The 14,730-nt window shown below is 37.0% G+C and overlaps 1 protein-coding gene across 2 annotated transcripts; it reads right to left on the reverse strand.

Annotated features, from left to right (window-relative positions):
- Positions 1-1,845: 1,845 nt before the first annotated feature.
- LOC107105244 (cAMP-specific 3',5'-cyclic phosphodiesterase 4C-like) lies at positions 1,846-14,307 on the reverse strand. Of its 2 annotated transcripts, none has more exons than XM_015405370.1 (14): positions 14,182-14,307; positions 13,919-14,101; positions 13,791-13,830; positions 13,621-13,691; positions 12,490-12,652; positions 10,257-10,350; positions 10,004-10,161; positions 9,741-9,839; positions 9,476-9,640; positions 7,545-7,644; positions 7,271-7,425; positions 6,522-6,644; positions 6,202-6,384; positions 1,846-3,845 (listed from the first exon to the last, which is right to left on the reverse strand). In XM_015405370.1, exons 1-14 carry the CDS (start codon positions 14,250-14,252, stop codon positions 2,973-2,975), a joined length of 2,478 nt encoding a protein of 825 aa, XP_015260856.1. In that variant the 5' UTR covers positions 14,253-14,307; the 3' UTR covers positions 1,846-2,972. The 2 variants fall into 2 exon arrangements, with proteins under 2 accessions (XP_015260856.1, XP_015260855.1); XM_015405369.1 differs by having other exon boundaries at positions 12,490-12,667.
- Positions 14,308-14,730: the final 423 nt, after the last annotated feature.

A 14,730-nucleotide genomic window follows, 5' to 3' on the forward strand; every position in this document is an offset into this window, starting at 1 on the left:
AGCTAGGATTGGTTTTAGAATTATTGTAACTTATTTAAACTTGCATCCATCCATTAATTTTCTTCCGCTCTATCCAGGCCCAAGTTGCGGAGACAGCAGTCTAAGCAGAGATGCCCAAACTTCTCAATCCACACACACCTCCTCCAGCTTCTCTAGGGGGACCTTGAGGTGACACCAGGCCACCTCAGAGACCTAGTCCCTCCAGCGTGTCCTAGGTCTTCCATGAGGCCTTCTTCCATCAGGACATGCCTGGAACACCTCCACAACGACGATGACCAGGAGGAATCTGGAAGAAATGCCCGAGCCACCTCAGCTGGCTCTTTTCATCAACGACTCTACTCTGAGCTCCTCAGAGGTAACTGAGCTCCTCACCCGATCTCAAAGGGTGCTCCCAGCCACCTTGCGAAGGAAACCCATTTTGGCCGCTTGTACAGCTCCTTCTCAAAATATTAGCGCATTGTGATAAAGTTAATTATTTTCCATATTGTAATGATAAAACTTGAACATTCATATATTTTAGATTCATTGCACACTAACTGAATTATTTCAGGTCTTTTATTGTCTAAATACAGATTATTTTGGCATACAGCTCATCAAAACCCCAAATTCCTAGCTCACAAAATTAGCATATATTATCTGACCAATAAAAGAAAAGTGTTCTTAATACAAAAAAGTCAACCTTCAAAAAATTATGTCAGTTATGCACTCAATACTTGGTCGGGAATCCTTTTGCAGAAATGACTGCTTCAATGCGGCGTGGCATGGAGGCCATCAGCCTGTGGCACTGCTGAGGTGCTATGGAGGCCCAGGATGCTTCGATAGCGGCCTTTGACTCAACCACATTGTTGGGTCTTACGTCTCTCAAATTTCTCTTCACAATATCCCAAATTCTCTATGGGGTTCAGGTCAGGAGAGTTGGCAGGCCAATAGAGCACAGTGATACCATGGTCAGTAAACCATTTACAAGTGAATGAAAATAAGTTTTAAGTTTTATCATTAAGTTATGGAAAATAATGAACTTTATCACAATATGCTAATATTTTAGAAGGACCTGTATTTGTGATATTGTTCTTTCGGTCATTACCCAGATCTCATGACCATACGTAAGGATAGGAACATAGATCGATTGGTAAATGAGTGCTTTGGCCCCCAACTCAGCTCCCTCTTTACCACAACAGTCCAACACAGTGACAGCATCACTGCAGACGCAGCAGCTATCCATCTCACAAGCCCTCCGTCCCTTACTTGTGAACAAGAGTTACACCAAGATACTTGAACTCCTCCACTTGAGACAAGCACTCTACACCAACCTGAAGAGGGCAGTCTACCTTTCTCTCGTGGAGAACCATGTCCTTGGATTAAGAGGTGCTGATCCTCATCCAGGCGGCTTTAGACTCGTCTGCAAACCGCCCCAATGCACGCTGAAGGTCCTGGTTTGATGAGGCCAACAGGACAAAACTATTTGCAAACAGCAGAGATGACAGACAAAATGCATAAAGAGGAATCTTTGGCATGGCATCTAAGATGTGCTTGAGTTAATATTTTTCAGCCAATTATTCTGACTCTATCGAAGGGGGGATACAGAGATACGCAAAGACGAACCACCACGCACATTCCCACTCTTTCCTAATGGCAATTAGAAATGTCCAATAAACATGCAGGTTTTGAACTGTGGAAGGAAGCCTGAACAAAGCCACGCAGACTCAGGAAAACATGCAAACACCACAAAGAAAGGTCCTGGTTCGATACTCTGGACCCTCTTAATGTGAGCCGATGGTGCTACCCAACACAACACAGTGTTGCTCAAATTTTTCTTTAATAAAACACAAATCCATCAAATGAATTGATCATATTTATTATGACATCAGCAGATTAAAATACATGTTTATTATGTACATATATGCAACAAGGGTGTTTGATAAAGTGCCAAATACATATTTGTTTACAAAAAACAAAAACATAAATTTGTGGAAGACCATCACACCTGCTGGCCTGGTCCCACAGATTCATTGCTTCGTGAAGAGTAGCCACCTAATCTGGAGGCTGCATTGCTCAGTGCTGGTTGTGGGACAGTTTGGCACAACTCAGGTTACAATGTCACAATGGCATAAACACTTGGTGTGATAATTTTCTTTTTTTTAAACTCTCGACAAGACTGAACATCGACAACATAGAATACATCAGCCTTGTAAGTTTCCACTTGACGAGAACAGTCTGTGTTTTATTTAGAAATGGGGTCAGAAATCCAGCATTGTTGCTTTAGGGTAAGGGAGTGAGGGGCTTACACAGTTTCTTAACCACAGTATATGAAACATACTGCTCATAGATTGAGAAGGGTTTTGTACTAAATATAAGACAGCAAATTACACCTTTCTGGTCATATTTTTTAAATCTCTTTTTGGAATTATTTTGAAATTTGCACTTGAGTTATAATGGTCTAGGTTTGTGTTATGGTCCTTATCAATAAAACAATAGACAGTGACCAAGAGACAATGCGTGACAGTCTATAACAGCTGCAAAACACGCACACACTTATTTGCATGTACGAATTTCAGCATTTTTTTTCTTTAATTTGTATCCAGGAGCTACAAAGCGGTTGTTTAAACCAGTCCCCCAGTTTTATTACTGTTATTTCCCCATTTATCCTAAACGGCAGTGATATACGTACTTACACAGGGTAGAAGACCCTCGTTTCTCTTACTACCGGATGACCATCTTTCTCGGGCTGTTCAGAAAAATTCCCGTTTCCCATCTTCAGTTCTTTACTGTTGGTGCAAAATATAGCTCTAAGGATGAGAGTAATTTGACCTTCACATGGTAAAGCAGTTAGACTGCGTTATCTGGAAAGACATACATATTTCAGCTTTTTTGCCTCTTTAAAGCCCCTCTTCTGCCTTTAAGAACCTCTCTGGCCCCTCATCATCTCTCTTTTACCCATTTCACTCAGTGACCCTGATCATTTGTCTATTTAGCTAACTCTCCTCTTCCTCTGGTACTTCATCTTCTTCACCCTCCTGAGGTGCCTCTTCTTCCTCCTCTGCATTCTCTTTTGCTACTACTTCCTGCTCAGTTTCCTCGTCTATACTGTCCATCTCAGTTTCCTCCTCTTTAGCTTCTTCTGTGTTGCCTTCATCTTCATATTTGCCTTCTTCTCCTTCACTTAAATTTGTCTCTGTCTCCTCTTCTACTTCTGCGTCATCATTCTCACCTTCCTCCTCCTCCTCGTTTCCCTCTCCTTCAGCTTCCCTAACTTCATTCTCTTCCTCGTCTACCTCTTCCTCAATGGCTTCATTGTCTTCCTTTGCTGATTCATCTTCTTTGCCATTGATTTCCACTCCTTCTTCTTCACTATTGATTTCTTCTTCTCCTCCTCCTTCTTCCTTCTCCTCAAGAGCTTCCTTTATCTCCTCTTCATTTTCATCTTCCTTTCCTCCAGTGTTTTCCTCCTCCTGTTCCTGGATTCCATTTTGTTCACTGTTGTGGTTCTCCTTATCCTCCTCCTCATCCTCAGCAAGGTTCTGATCCTCCTCACCTATTCCCTCCTGCTTCCCATTGCTGTCTTCGCACATGGCTTTCTGGCCTTCCTTGACGCCTCTTGCACAGCCACTGCTCCTTTTGTATATGTTGTTGTGATTGTTGTATTCCAGCTCCTCCAGTGTAAGTTCGAATTGGAAGCGGTCATGCTGGAGGTGTCTATCGGGGGGAGGCGAAGGTGATTGAGGCATAGTGGTCAGGTACCACTCCCTGTTCTCCTCTAAGGTGTCCAGGATTTCCTGGGCGTCTGGGTGTACCAGGTCAGCCCACGTCTCCCATAGAGGGTGTACAATGTAGTCAATGAAGCCCACCTACAAAAGAGGGAATGGCATAAAAAAAAAAGGATTTCACACTTGAAGATATGCAATAGAGTGCTAAGAAAAAGGCTAATTTTGTAAAAAAAAAAAAAAAAAAAAAAAAAATCAAGTACAGCTTTACTTTTATCTTTAGAGCTGACAATGGGCAAAATAATTGCTTGCTTTTTGTTGCCTTTTGATGACCACATCAACATGAAATCCCTGCACTTACTATAAGAAGAGTGAGGTTAAACGGAAATCTATAGAAGACTGTAGGTTCATCAGAATACAATGCTCAGCATAGGTACCGCCCAGCATTCCTATATGGCACCGAGGACCTATGTGGAGTCCCACAAAACTTTGCATGACAGGATGGACTGAATTATATAAAAATAGATTATTTCTTCATACAACTGTGTGTGACACATGCAAATGTACACACCATCATATTTGCTTTTATATTTAAGAGCGTCAGCCATTCACTAAATCAGGGTAAGTTGTGTCTTTTCCTATTATTTTTTAGTCTATATTTTGCAGTTTGAATAGCATAATTATATGAATTTCTGTCACGTCCTAACCTCATTATGGCAGACGGCCATGTCAAAGACTATAACCTTTTATGCAGCAATGATGCAACACTGACTTGTTTAACAGGAGAATTATGAAAAAAAATATATTTTCTCTTTTAAAAACATGTCCTGTGTGGGTTATACCGTACATTTGGGTTGTGTCTGCTAGTAGGTGAATCTCCAACCCAGTTTCAAGTGTCTGTAGTCCTGGTTTTTATATCAAAGATACCTATACTTAGCTCCAGCCTATCCTATATCTAAACAACATCCCTGTGTGAAAGTTACCCCATAGCATAATACTACCATGTTTTACCATAGGGATGGAGACTTGAAAGCTCCGATTTAGTCCCATATGACATGAGCATCTCCATCACATGTTAGCTGAATCTCCTACTGCTGCTAACAGGACTGCTGATGATTTCCTTTCAACAGTGTCTAGCTTATTGTCACCCTTCCATAAAGCCCAGCTTTGTGGAATGGATGACTCAGCTGTCCTGTCAACTTTTAGGGGTTAGGTCAGGTCACGGATGCTCTCTTTGATGTTGGTTTTAGTGGACAGCCATGACTTGGTTGGTTTTTATTTATTTCATAACCCTTCCCATTTTAAGATGAGCAGTAAATAGTGGTGTGTGAGATAGATGTAGATTAATATTGACTTGGGTGATCCTTTTTCCAATATTAGGGGGAGGAGGTCTTGTATCAGCATCAAGAGGCAGATGCATGCATTCCCTGATTCAGTAGTGCATTCAGCAGCGATGCCTCGAGATCATCTGATGTATGTTTTTCCCCTACCTCCATTTGCCATTTATTGTGATATATTTTGTTAGATTTGTTGATTAATGCTTCTTCTTATTTGAAATTGATATTAGTGTAACATTTGTTATTGTCATTTATGGGCCCAAAAAAAAAACTAGGAGCAAAAATCGAGGTTCGGTTAGCCTAATATTAACATAATCGGTGTTGGCATTGAAAAGATCAGTTAATCTTTAATGTAAGATGTCCAGAAGCTGGAATATTTGTTAGTAATAACAATAGTTGCACTCTAACTTAACTAGGGGGATCAGAGTTTGATTATGATTCTTTAAGACATGTTGTAGACTAACATGCAGAGGTGGGAGATGTGGAGCCATCAAGTCATCTCAATGTCATGTGTTTGTTCTGCTCAGCCACTGAACCAGGTGAGTCCATTATGTACATTGAATTAAATAGTGCAGATTGGACCAATAAAACCAAAACACATATTAAAATTTGTGTTTATTTCATGTTTCTAGGTAAGAGGCAAAGAGAAGCAATAATCATACAGAAATAAAGTCTTAAAATGCTTTGACTTCAGATTGGCCTCTAACAAGAAATGCATTTGAGATATGAATAATTTAACTTTTTTCTAAACCATTGTTCCATAAAATCTTAAATTAAAATCAACATATTTCAGAACCGGACACAGTTAATGTGTACAATGTATAATTAAAAGTAGCGACTTAAATGAAAAAGAAAATACTTTATATCATAATATATATATCATTATTGGGGAGAAATCCATAATTAAGATAAAATCTTAAGTCAATATCTCTCCCCCTCAAATACAGGTAAGAATTGCAAAGTAATATTTAAGAGTTACCCTTAGTCTATGCGGTTTAGGATTTCTGTTAATACTATTTTATTCAATTAATACTGCAAAAAATAAATTATCACAGTTATCTCAGATTAAAGTTTGAAAAATTAAAAATAGTCAAAATTAGCTATCTCACCAGTAACTAACATTATTTCATAACATTAGAAGCAACATGCAGCTGGAGTTTTACCTGACTCTTTTCCACAGAGGCAGTGTGTTTGTCGCACATAGCGCTGATTTCCATCCCCCTCTCTCTTTCTCTGTCGCCCTGTCGGAAGAACTCCTCCATGATCCTCTCTGTCCACTGCCTGTATAACGGTAAGGGTTTTGTTGGGTTGCTCAGGTCTGCACAGTGGACCATGTTCTTCAGTACCTGCAAGAAAAAAAATAATGAAGAAATTTGTAAAATATATACTTAATGTTTTCAATGTGTTTTGAAAAATTGACAGAAAAAAAATATTGGAATTTAAGTCACTGAGATGGAGAAATAAATTGATATTGACACCTCACCTGTATTCTCTCTGTGTAGTGATCCAGCAGCAAAACACCTGAACTCGTCACTTTCTTGGTTTCCACCATGGTCTTTAAGTCGGCCAGCAGAGTCATGTGTTTGGACATGTCCGTGGCTAACACCTGCAGACCAAAAAAGATTCAGTTAAATTTTAACATTTTCCTACTAGTGTTAGTAATTTGACTATCTTTATCTTAGACGTTGACTTTTTATTCTACCACTTAATCACTATGAGTTGCTGTTTAGAAAAAACTTAGTTATGTAAAAACAAAGGATACCGTCAAATTATTGTTTCTTTTTTGAAAAAACTAAGTGTAAGGAATTAAATAAAAAAAAAATAATTATATATTTATATTTTTGCCACATAAATAACCATGTGCCTGGACATAATATAAATTTTAACATCTTGGATATGCAACATAAATCAAAATATATATATTTATATATATATATATATATATATATATATATATATATATAATTATATATTTATATTAACTACTAAATTTTAAATAACTGAAATGCACAACATCAGGTCAAAGGTTTCTTGTTTGTGTACAAGGGTTCATCTATAAAATGTATTTAAAACGTAATAAATCATATGGCAAAAACACACATTTAAAAAAAACAATCCCGCGCCAGTACAGAATATTTTATAAAATCTTTGTAGAAAACCTATCCAAACAAAGACTGATACATGATATTAAATCTATATGCATGTTATGTGTAGTTTTGCAGAGGCCCAAACCATATCAATGACGAGCTTGCGCAGGGACTGTCGCTGTCTCTTGGTGAGGTTTTGAAAAATGTCACAATTCTCCTGATGCAGGAGTTTAAAACCTACAGCCAGATGATGGTTCTCCAGGACTGACTCATCGTTGTACATCAGCGCCAACTCTGAGTCTAAGTGCAAAGAGGTAGGTGATACAAACAACAGTGTGACAAATATGCACAACCTAGCAATGCAGAAGCAACTTACTGAGGCACAAGCTGCTGGCTTTGTGCATGAATGATGTACTCACTGGTGTTGATGAGGAACTGGTTTGAAACTCCAGGATGGTCCACATCATGAATAGCTGCAGCAAACAGAGCAGCGAGGATCTCCAGATCGGTGAAGGCAGCCTGGTTACACACAAAAAATGTTTTGCTATATACTAAGAAATGTCTGCAAATTTCTGACTGTTCAAATAATGCTTAATAGATGTTTGAAAAAAAAAATGCACTACATAATCAACTAGTGGACCAATCTTATTTCCTACCTTCCAAATCCAGCATATATTATAACATACAAAGATTTAAGATTGAAAAACTGCTGTAAAATGTAGCCTTACTGTAATCTACTGATGGCTAATTAACAATTCCCTTAACCAATGCAAAGACATATCTTCATTGTGGAAACAAGTTGACCTGAAATGCAAATTCTGTACTCTTTGGCTAGCTGTAGAGCCAGTGAATCCAGAAAGCTGTTGGTATTATTTTATTTTAGATTGCTTCCTTCCAACATTTTAACCAGTTACTGACTGTTCTAGATATAGGGTGTAGTAAATAACCTTTGTTGTTTGAGTTAACCAGAAAATTGCTGCATGAGCTCAGTCCATTCAACCAAAAAGTAAAACAACAGCAACAATATTAAATGGAAAAGTTTACCCACTGAATGCATAGCCAACATTCCTGCATAGACAATAATCTTCTTTTAAATAGAGAGCTTAGACGTCCTCTGATTCAATTATTAACCATCTGACAATACTGTCAAGTTTAGTTTTCCCCATCATCTGTTTTTTTTCCCAGTAAGGCTGCATAATTACAATTAATTATAACAGCAAAACATTGATTTGATTTGATTGTTTTCAATAGCTTAGCCTAATTATCAGACATTTTCTTCTTTACTATTACATGATACATCACTTTATTAGCTTAAGCCTCGCAGCCATTGTCAAAAATTTCTGGATATGGCGAATAAAAATTACACGTCTGAAGTTACAATGATGACTCAAATTCGATATGTATATATATATTTTCAGAACATCCTTGTAAAAGAGGATTTATTTCCTTTTAAAATAAAGGGTAAATAAAGTAATATATTTTGCTGCATCACTTTTCGGGAATTCTTTTTATGTCATCATAGATCTTGAAGAAAAAAAGACACATTAGGGAAAAATACATTTTTCCCTAATGTATAAAAAAGTGTTTATAAAAAAAGAATCATGAATAATTTGAGCACATATGCTATGGTCCTAAGTCGGAGTATTTGAAAAGTTGACAAACCTTTAAATCTGTGTTCAGCAATAAAAAAAATTTTTTGGGAAAACAACACATATTGTAAATCATCATCACAGTGTGAGCTTGAGGTCAGGCTGGTTTAACATAGTTTATTTACATTTCTGACTAAAGCATCTGACAAGCAAACGCGTACTTGTTAATTTACTGAGTTATTAGTTTCAGTTGATTGCCATTAGTGAGCTATAAAAATAACAGGCTCTACACTTAGACATGCCCACTCTTGGGACTTGTTTCAAGAGAGATTAAAAACAGATGGATGCTGCACCAAAGGCAGTCTTTTTTGTTTTTTTCTTTTTTTTTCTCAGGGGAAAAATGTAACAAAAAGCTTTTTTGTTTAGATATTATGCATAGAAGACTGACAGCTCACAGTGTTTGGTCTGTAAGGGATATTGCTAGTTCAAATCCCAACAAAATAGTAAGAAAAAGTCTTAAATCACATTAAAAAATGTTTAACTTGAACAATACACTAATATAACATGTTTCAAAAACACTATAAATACCCCAAACAAACAAAAAAATATTTTTATAGCAACCTACATTCAAATCTTCCAGGATGTTTTTTTTTTCTCTCTTAGTTTCTGCTTTCCATTTTGAATTTTTCTCCTGACATGTTCACTAAAAAACTGTAGCATCCTGCATATTTGTCATGTTTATGGGTGTACAATTAACCTACATCCAGAGCAGGTGTGGAGAGGAGGACGTGTGTAGACTGGGCAACATCTGCTGCATGGAGGCTGTTGTGGTAGGCTACGTTTCCATGGTAATGGTCTTCTAGGGTCATCACATAGGTGACAAAAGTGTCAACGGGGATTCGAAACGTCTTCAAGAGCTCCCGCTCCTGTGGAGGGAGGCAGATAGGAGACAAAGTTCAAAATAAAATTGTACATTTTAAAAACTCATAAGGATAGAAGAATTTTGCAGTTCTTGCTGCTTTTTACCTGGAAGATGGCATACATGATGCAGCTGAGGGGTCTGTTATTGGAGAACTCAGCTACTTTGAATATATTAAAACTCCATTTGTTTAAATCCTCCAGTTCCTGTTTAGTACCACACAGGAATACAATTATTAAAAGCCATATTTTTTGACATTTGTAGTGTTAAACCAATGATTATAGTTCAGGGTTTTTAGGCTAATGTCTTTAGATTTTATGTCTGTGGGGTGTCATTTGTGCAATTGAGTTATCCAGGCTGCAAGCCACACCTTGGCAAGCTCGTCCTCATGGTCTGTGTTGACCCCAAAGCGAGGCATGGAGGCGCTAGACAGGCTGGAGCTGTGAGACAGTTTCCGCACCCCGCTAATGTGACTCATAGATTTGTCTTTAAGTGTTGGAGAGGGGATTTCCATTTCATTCTGTTTGTCTGTGAGGAAAAGAATATGCATCACCTGTGTTGAATTTATTTATCAAAGGTGACGAATGTGATGTCGAAATAAATCTTTTTCTGATCCAACTCACCCAGAAAAGTGCTGGATATGTATTCCGACACCTGGTTCCCAGAGCGGCTCATCTCTGATAAGTGAGAGAGTTCCCTGTTCAGCATCCTCTTAAACTGTAGCAAAATAAGGAGAAAACAGAGATGAAGTATTGGTCAGTATGCTTTCTTTATATTATCAATGTACCTTACTAAGAATCAATTTATGGCTCAGAAGGAGAAATGATCAACAAGAACTAAATGTTGCAGTAAAATGACTAGGGAATTATGAAGAAAAAGCGTCCCTTAAGGATCCTCATAAATAAGGATTCCTTCTGGTTGGTCAGTATTAGTTAAAATACAAAGAAGAAGGTTTAATATCACAGATGAAACCAGATTTTATACATAGACGGTAAAAATAATGTTGATCATTTTGAATGGACAAAATGTTACCATTTTCAGTCAGTTAGCATAAAGCTTATTTCTACCTACTGGACAGGAGAACAATGATAAAATGATTTCATTTTAATTTTGTCATTATCAGGTTCACTTCCAATTTGTTTCCTTAGAAGTTGGTATGAACTAAAGTATTTAAGAAAATAAAACGCGCTAGGGTTCTTTTCACAAGCTTCTCACATACATGACTGTAACTTTGTAATATAGAAAGGTAAGAAGGCTGCCTTGCTCACACCCATATTTACAGTTCTGTCTGCGTAGTTTCTCAGGGTTACTTTATGGGCACTCTGAAACATCGACTTTGCTGACCTCAAAGCGACACTGCATAACACCAGGGGGCACTTGACCTGAAACTCTAAGGTTTAGCCCCTCTAAAGGCCACTGAAGGCACTCCCCTAACAAAAATAAGTTGGTATTAGACAGCAGACCCTCTTTGAATCAAGAAATTAAGAAGTCGTGGAGTTACCTTTAAATTCAAGGCCACATTAGCTCTAACTGACCTATATAACTACTCTATGCTCCTCTTGAGTCTTACACAGAGAACCTAAAATATGTCTGATCAGTTAAGTATCATAACTTTTAGCTTAGTTGCCTCTCCTGTTTAAGGGACCCTGAGACTGCCGTAAAGTGGAGCACTACTGTAGGTCATATAACTAAGTGAAGGATCCAAACCTCTCAAGAATCTTAACCAACTTTTTGAGAAGGACATCCTGCATGGAGCATTGATCCAGGCCAAGTGCTTTATATAGACCTGAAAATCATTTAGTATATCTCAAATTAAGATAGTACTTGGGTCAGAAGTTCTGCAGTTTTTTCATAAGCAGCTTTCTCATTTTTTTTGACAGTCATTGTAATTTGAAAGACCTATTTGTGCCCAAGCTTTAATGTACTGGCTGATTAGCCACAATGTTGCTCAACTACATTTACACAAGGTTATTCCCTTATGATGTAATCTGTTTTGTGAAGTGCTGTGCTCTCCTCTGCATTCAATAATAATGATGTCTTCCTATCCACACTGCAAACTTTGCTTTGTGTGTTACTTTTATAGTAATGGCTTCTTCCTCTCTTATTGGCCTTTCAGTCTATTTTGATACTAGAATTATTTCCCAGGCTTTACTGACACTGTCTTCATTTACCACCATTACTGTTTAGCTTTTGTTCTGAGTTCCATCTTTATGAAATTTATCAGAGTAAGTTGATATTTTGGACACAAAATCTGACTCCTTTGTAAACGAGCTGATGGGTTAATATATCCAAGTCCTAATAATTGGCATGAAGTAATTAGATACATGAAGAAACCATACCTATAGAGATTCAAAGTACACATATTATCATCTGCCTGATGAAATGAAAGCTTATTTGTTTTTGTAATTTTTAAATATGTCATGCAAGAAGACGACGTGTTTGAGGTGTATCATAAAACATATCCATAATTGTGCCTCTTTTAAACTCCACTTTTCTACGTCGACGGTTAAATAGGCTGAGGCATTATCATCTGGGCTTTTGGCAAAGTTTAAAGGCAAAGTAAAAATATGATCTTTTGTTATCCTCAAATTTTATAAATAGAAACAGCTGGGATAATCATAACTGATCTAAAATATTAACCTTTTTCTCTGATATATTATTTCAATTGCATTTTGAGTGTTGAAAAATCTCAAGAAAACAGATACACTAGTAAATATTTGTGGTAAAGCTTTCGGAGACTTTAAATTCTTAACTCCAAAAAAAGAAAACATTGAAATTAATCTTGAATGACACTCTTTTACATATTTTGATTCATGATATGTAGGTTGGACATCTGATTCTGAAAGATATTCCTACCTTAGTAGAAGCCATTTCGCTGACAGAGCGGTGGGTCTGAATGGTTTCCAACTGGTCCAAACACCAATCTAACTCTTCCAGAGTGTCTAAGGCCAGCTGCTGGTACTGCTGATCTGAAAGTGTCCCCCTGGGGCTGGGGCACACTCCACCTAAGGGAGATCTCCTGAAATCACAGCGGCTACTATGAATCAGAGAGAAGGCTAAAGAAGGGTCTAGTAAATGGACAGTTGTTTACAACCTTAATGTTTTTTGGGCAAATAAAAAACAGAAATAAAAGACAAAAACATCAAAATAAAAATGGGTAAATAAATATTAGAGCATTATTCTCTATTCAAGAGCACCAGGAAACCTGGTAATTGCAGATAATTTCTCAATTAGAGGCAGCTAAATGAAGGTTTTCTCTTATTCCAACTAAACATGATAAAACTTTTGTTGTTGAAAAAAAAAAAGCTGAATTTATCAAATAGGTCTGTTTCTATTTGGCTAAATGACCAAAGAGCAAAATGTGGCTGGTTCTAATGTCTGTTTTTTTTTTTTTGTTGTTGTTGTTGTTGTTTGTAAATTGAATACACATCGTCTTTTTATGCAACTTTGTTTCTTTTTATTATTGTTGCATGATTGTTGCTCTGAATGTTGCTTTTTATACCCTTGGCCCTCCTGACCAGGTCACTCTTAAAAAAGACAATTTAATCTTAATGTGTATTTTGTAACCTTTTAAATTAAGTGAATAATAATAATAATAATAATAATAATACTTTGGACTTGTAATGCACTTTATATTTAAACAAACCCCAAGTGCTACATAGTAAAACAGGTAAGGGCTAAATAAAAAAGCCTTACATGAAGAGCATGAGAAATAAAAAGTACAAGAAAAGATAAAATAATCAAAGACAATAAAAGAAAAAAAGGGCGGAAGAGTTCAAGTAAAAGCTCTCCTAAAATGGTGGGTTTTAATAACAATAATATTCCATGGAATTTACATTTTGATGGAAGATTCATTTATATGAATGTGTTATTCATATAATAAATTCATATAAATGAGCGGAAGTTATTTGGCGTTTCACTGCATTGTTTGAAATAAAATTACTCTTCTTATAATATCAATAATTTTTGGAAAAGCTTAGTTCTTACTTCACTGTAGGTGTAGAGACGTTGGCAAGGATGGTGAAGTTGCTTCGTACTGATCGCAAACTTGCCAGTACCTAAATCATTAGAAAAAATCACTATGTAATACATTTGTAGAGAAAAAATTTTTACATTTTCGCATAATTTTATGACCTTTCATATTTTGTCAGACTCACTTGAGCAAAAGGTGTGACAATGAAGTCTTCTGCTGTATGCCTTTTATAAGGAGAAACGGTTAAGATATGGATAAACACAGAACAACGGAGAACTGTACAATCTCTAATCTGTTTTTGTTTAAGCTCACCCTTCACTAACAATGGAAGAATTACGGGAGACGGCTTTGGGGGACATGTCATAGTCAGAGTCAGATCTGTAGAGGAATGATTCTCTCCTCTGGCCCTGAGGCAAGGAGGTGTACAACGTTCGGCTCGGACTCTGGGAGCCAAGAGGGGTGTGAGCTGGAGATATGCCATTTTCTGCTTCACAGCTAAAATCAAAAGAAAAATACAGAAAAGGTTTAAATTGAAGAACAATGTGTATTTTGTTATGTGTTTAATGATAGGATACCCGTCAGTGTCCGCTTGTGTGATGGAGATACGAGGAGGGATGCGAAGAGGAAGCGTTGTGGGACGTGACATATTGCTCAGGATGTCAGGTGAACGGGTGCGATCTCGAGGGCGGAGCCAACAGGGTACCTGACAAGACAATAATGACAGCATTCTGATTAAAATACAATACAAATATGATATTCTTTGAGACAAACTTCAACCACTTATTCTTTGATTTTAACTCTGTTTATGTGCCTAATAAAGAGAATCTAAAAAATTACCTCAACAAAATATCTATCTATTGGCTCTATTTCAGAAACTAAGCTTAGGTTTTATCTTTTTCTTAACCATGAAGTTTTTTTTATAATTTCTAATGTTTCTGACCTAGATTTTAGAAAACATGTAACAGACAGTGCCTTGCAACTGTGCTCAAACCACTTTAAATGTTTACTCATGCTGCTGAGGTGTTAGCACAAACCTTTATTATCTGCGATAACAATTTAATTCAGTTTATTTATATTCAAAACAAATGTAATCTCAAGGCACTTTACTGAGACAACTCAACCAG

Source organism: Cyprinodon variegatus, unplaced genomic scaffold (assembly GCF_000732505.1).
Source record: "Cyprinodon variegatus isolate N-32 unplaced genomic scaffold, C_variegatus-1.0 Scaffold2188, whole genome shotgun sequence".
In the NCBI taxonomy this organism is placed as follows: domain Eukaryota; kingdom Metazoa; phylum Chordata; class Actinopteri; order Cyprinodontiformes; family Cyprinodontidae; genus Cyprinodon; species Cyprinodon variegatus.

What these genes read in the sequence shown, in the direction of transcription:
- LOC107105244 (XM_015405369.1), bottom strand. Translation starts at nt 14,252, where the DNA reads ATGTCACGTCCCACAACGCTTCCTCTTCGCATCCCTCCTCGTATCTCC. An exon ending in TCTCCACACCTGCTCTGGAT is followed by an intron (nt 7,645 to 9,475) that starts GTAGGTTAATTG and finishes GTGTGTAACCAG; the next exon opens with GCTGCCTTCACCGATCTGGA. An exon ending in GCAAGCTCGTCATTGATATG is followed by an intron (nt 6,645 to 7,270) that starts GTTTGGGCCTCT and finishes TTTGGTCTGCAG; the next exon opens with GTGTTAGCCACGGACATGTC.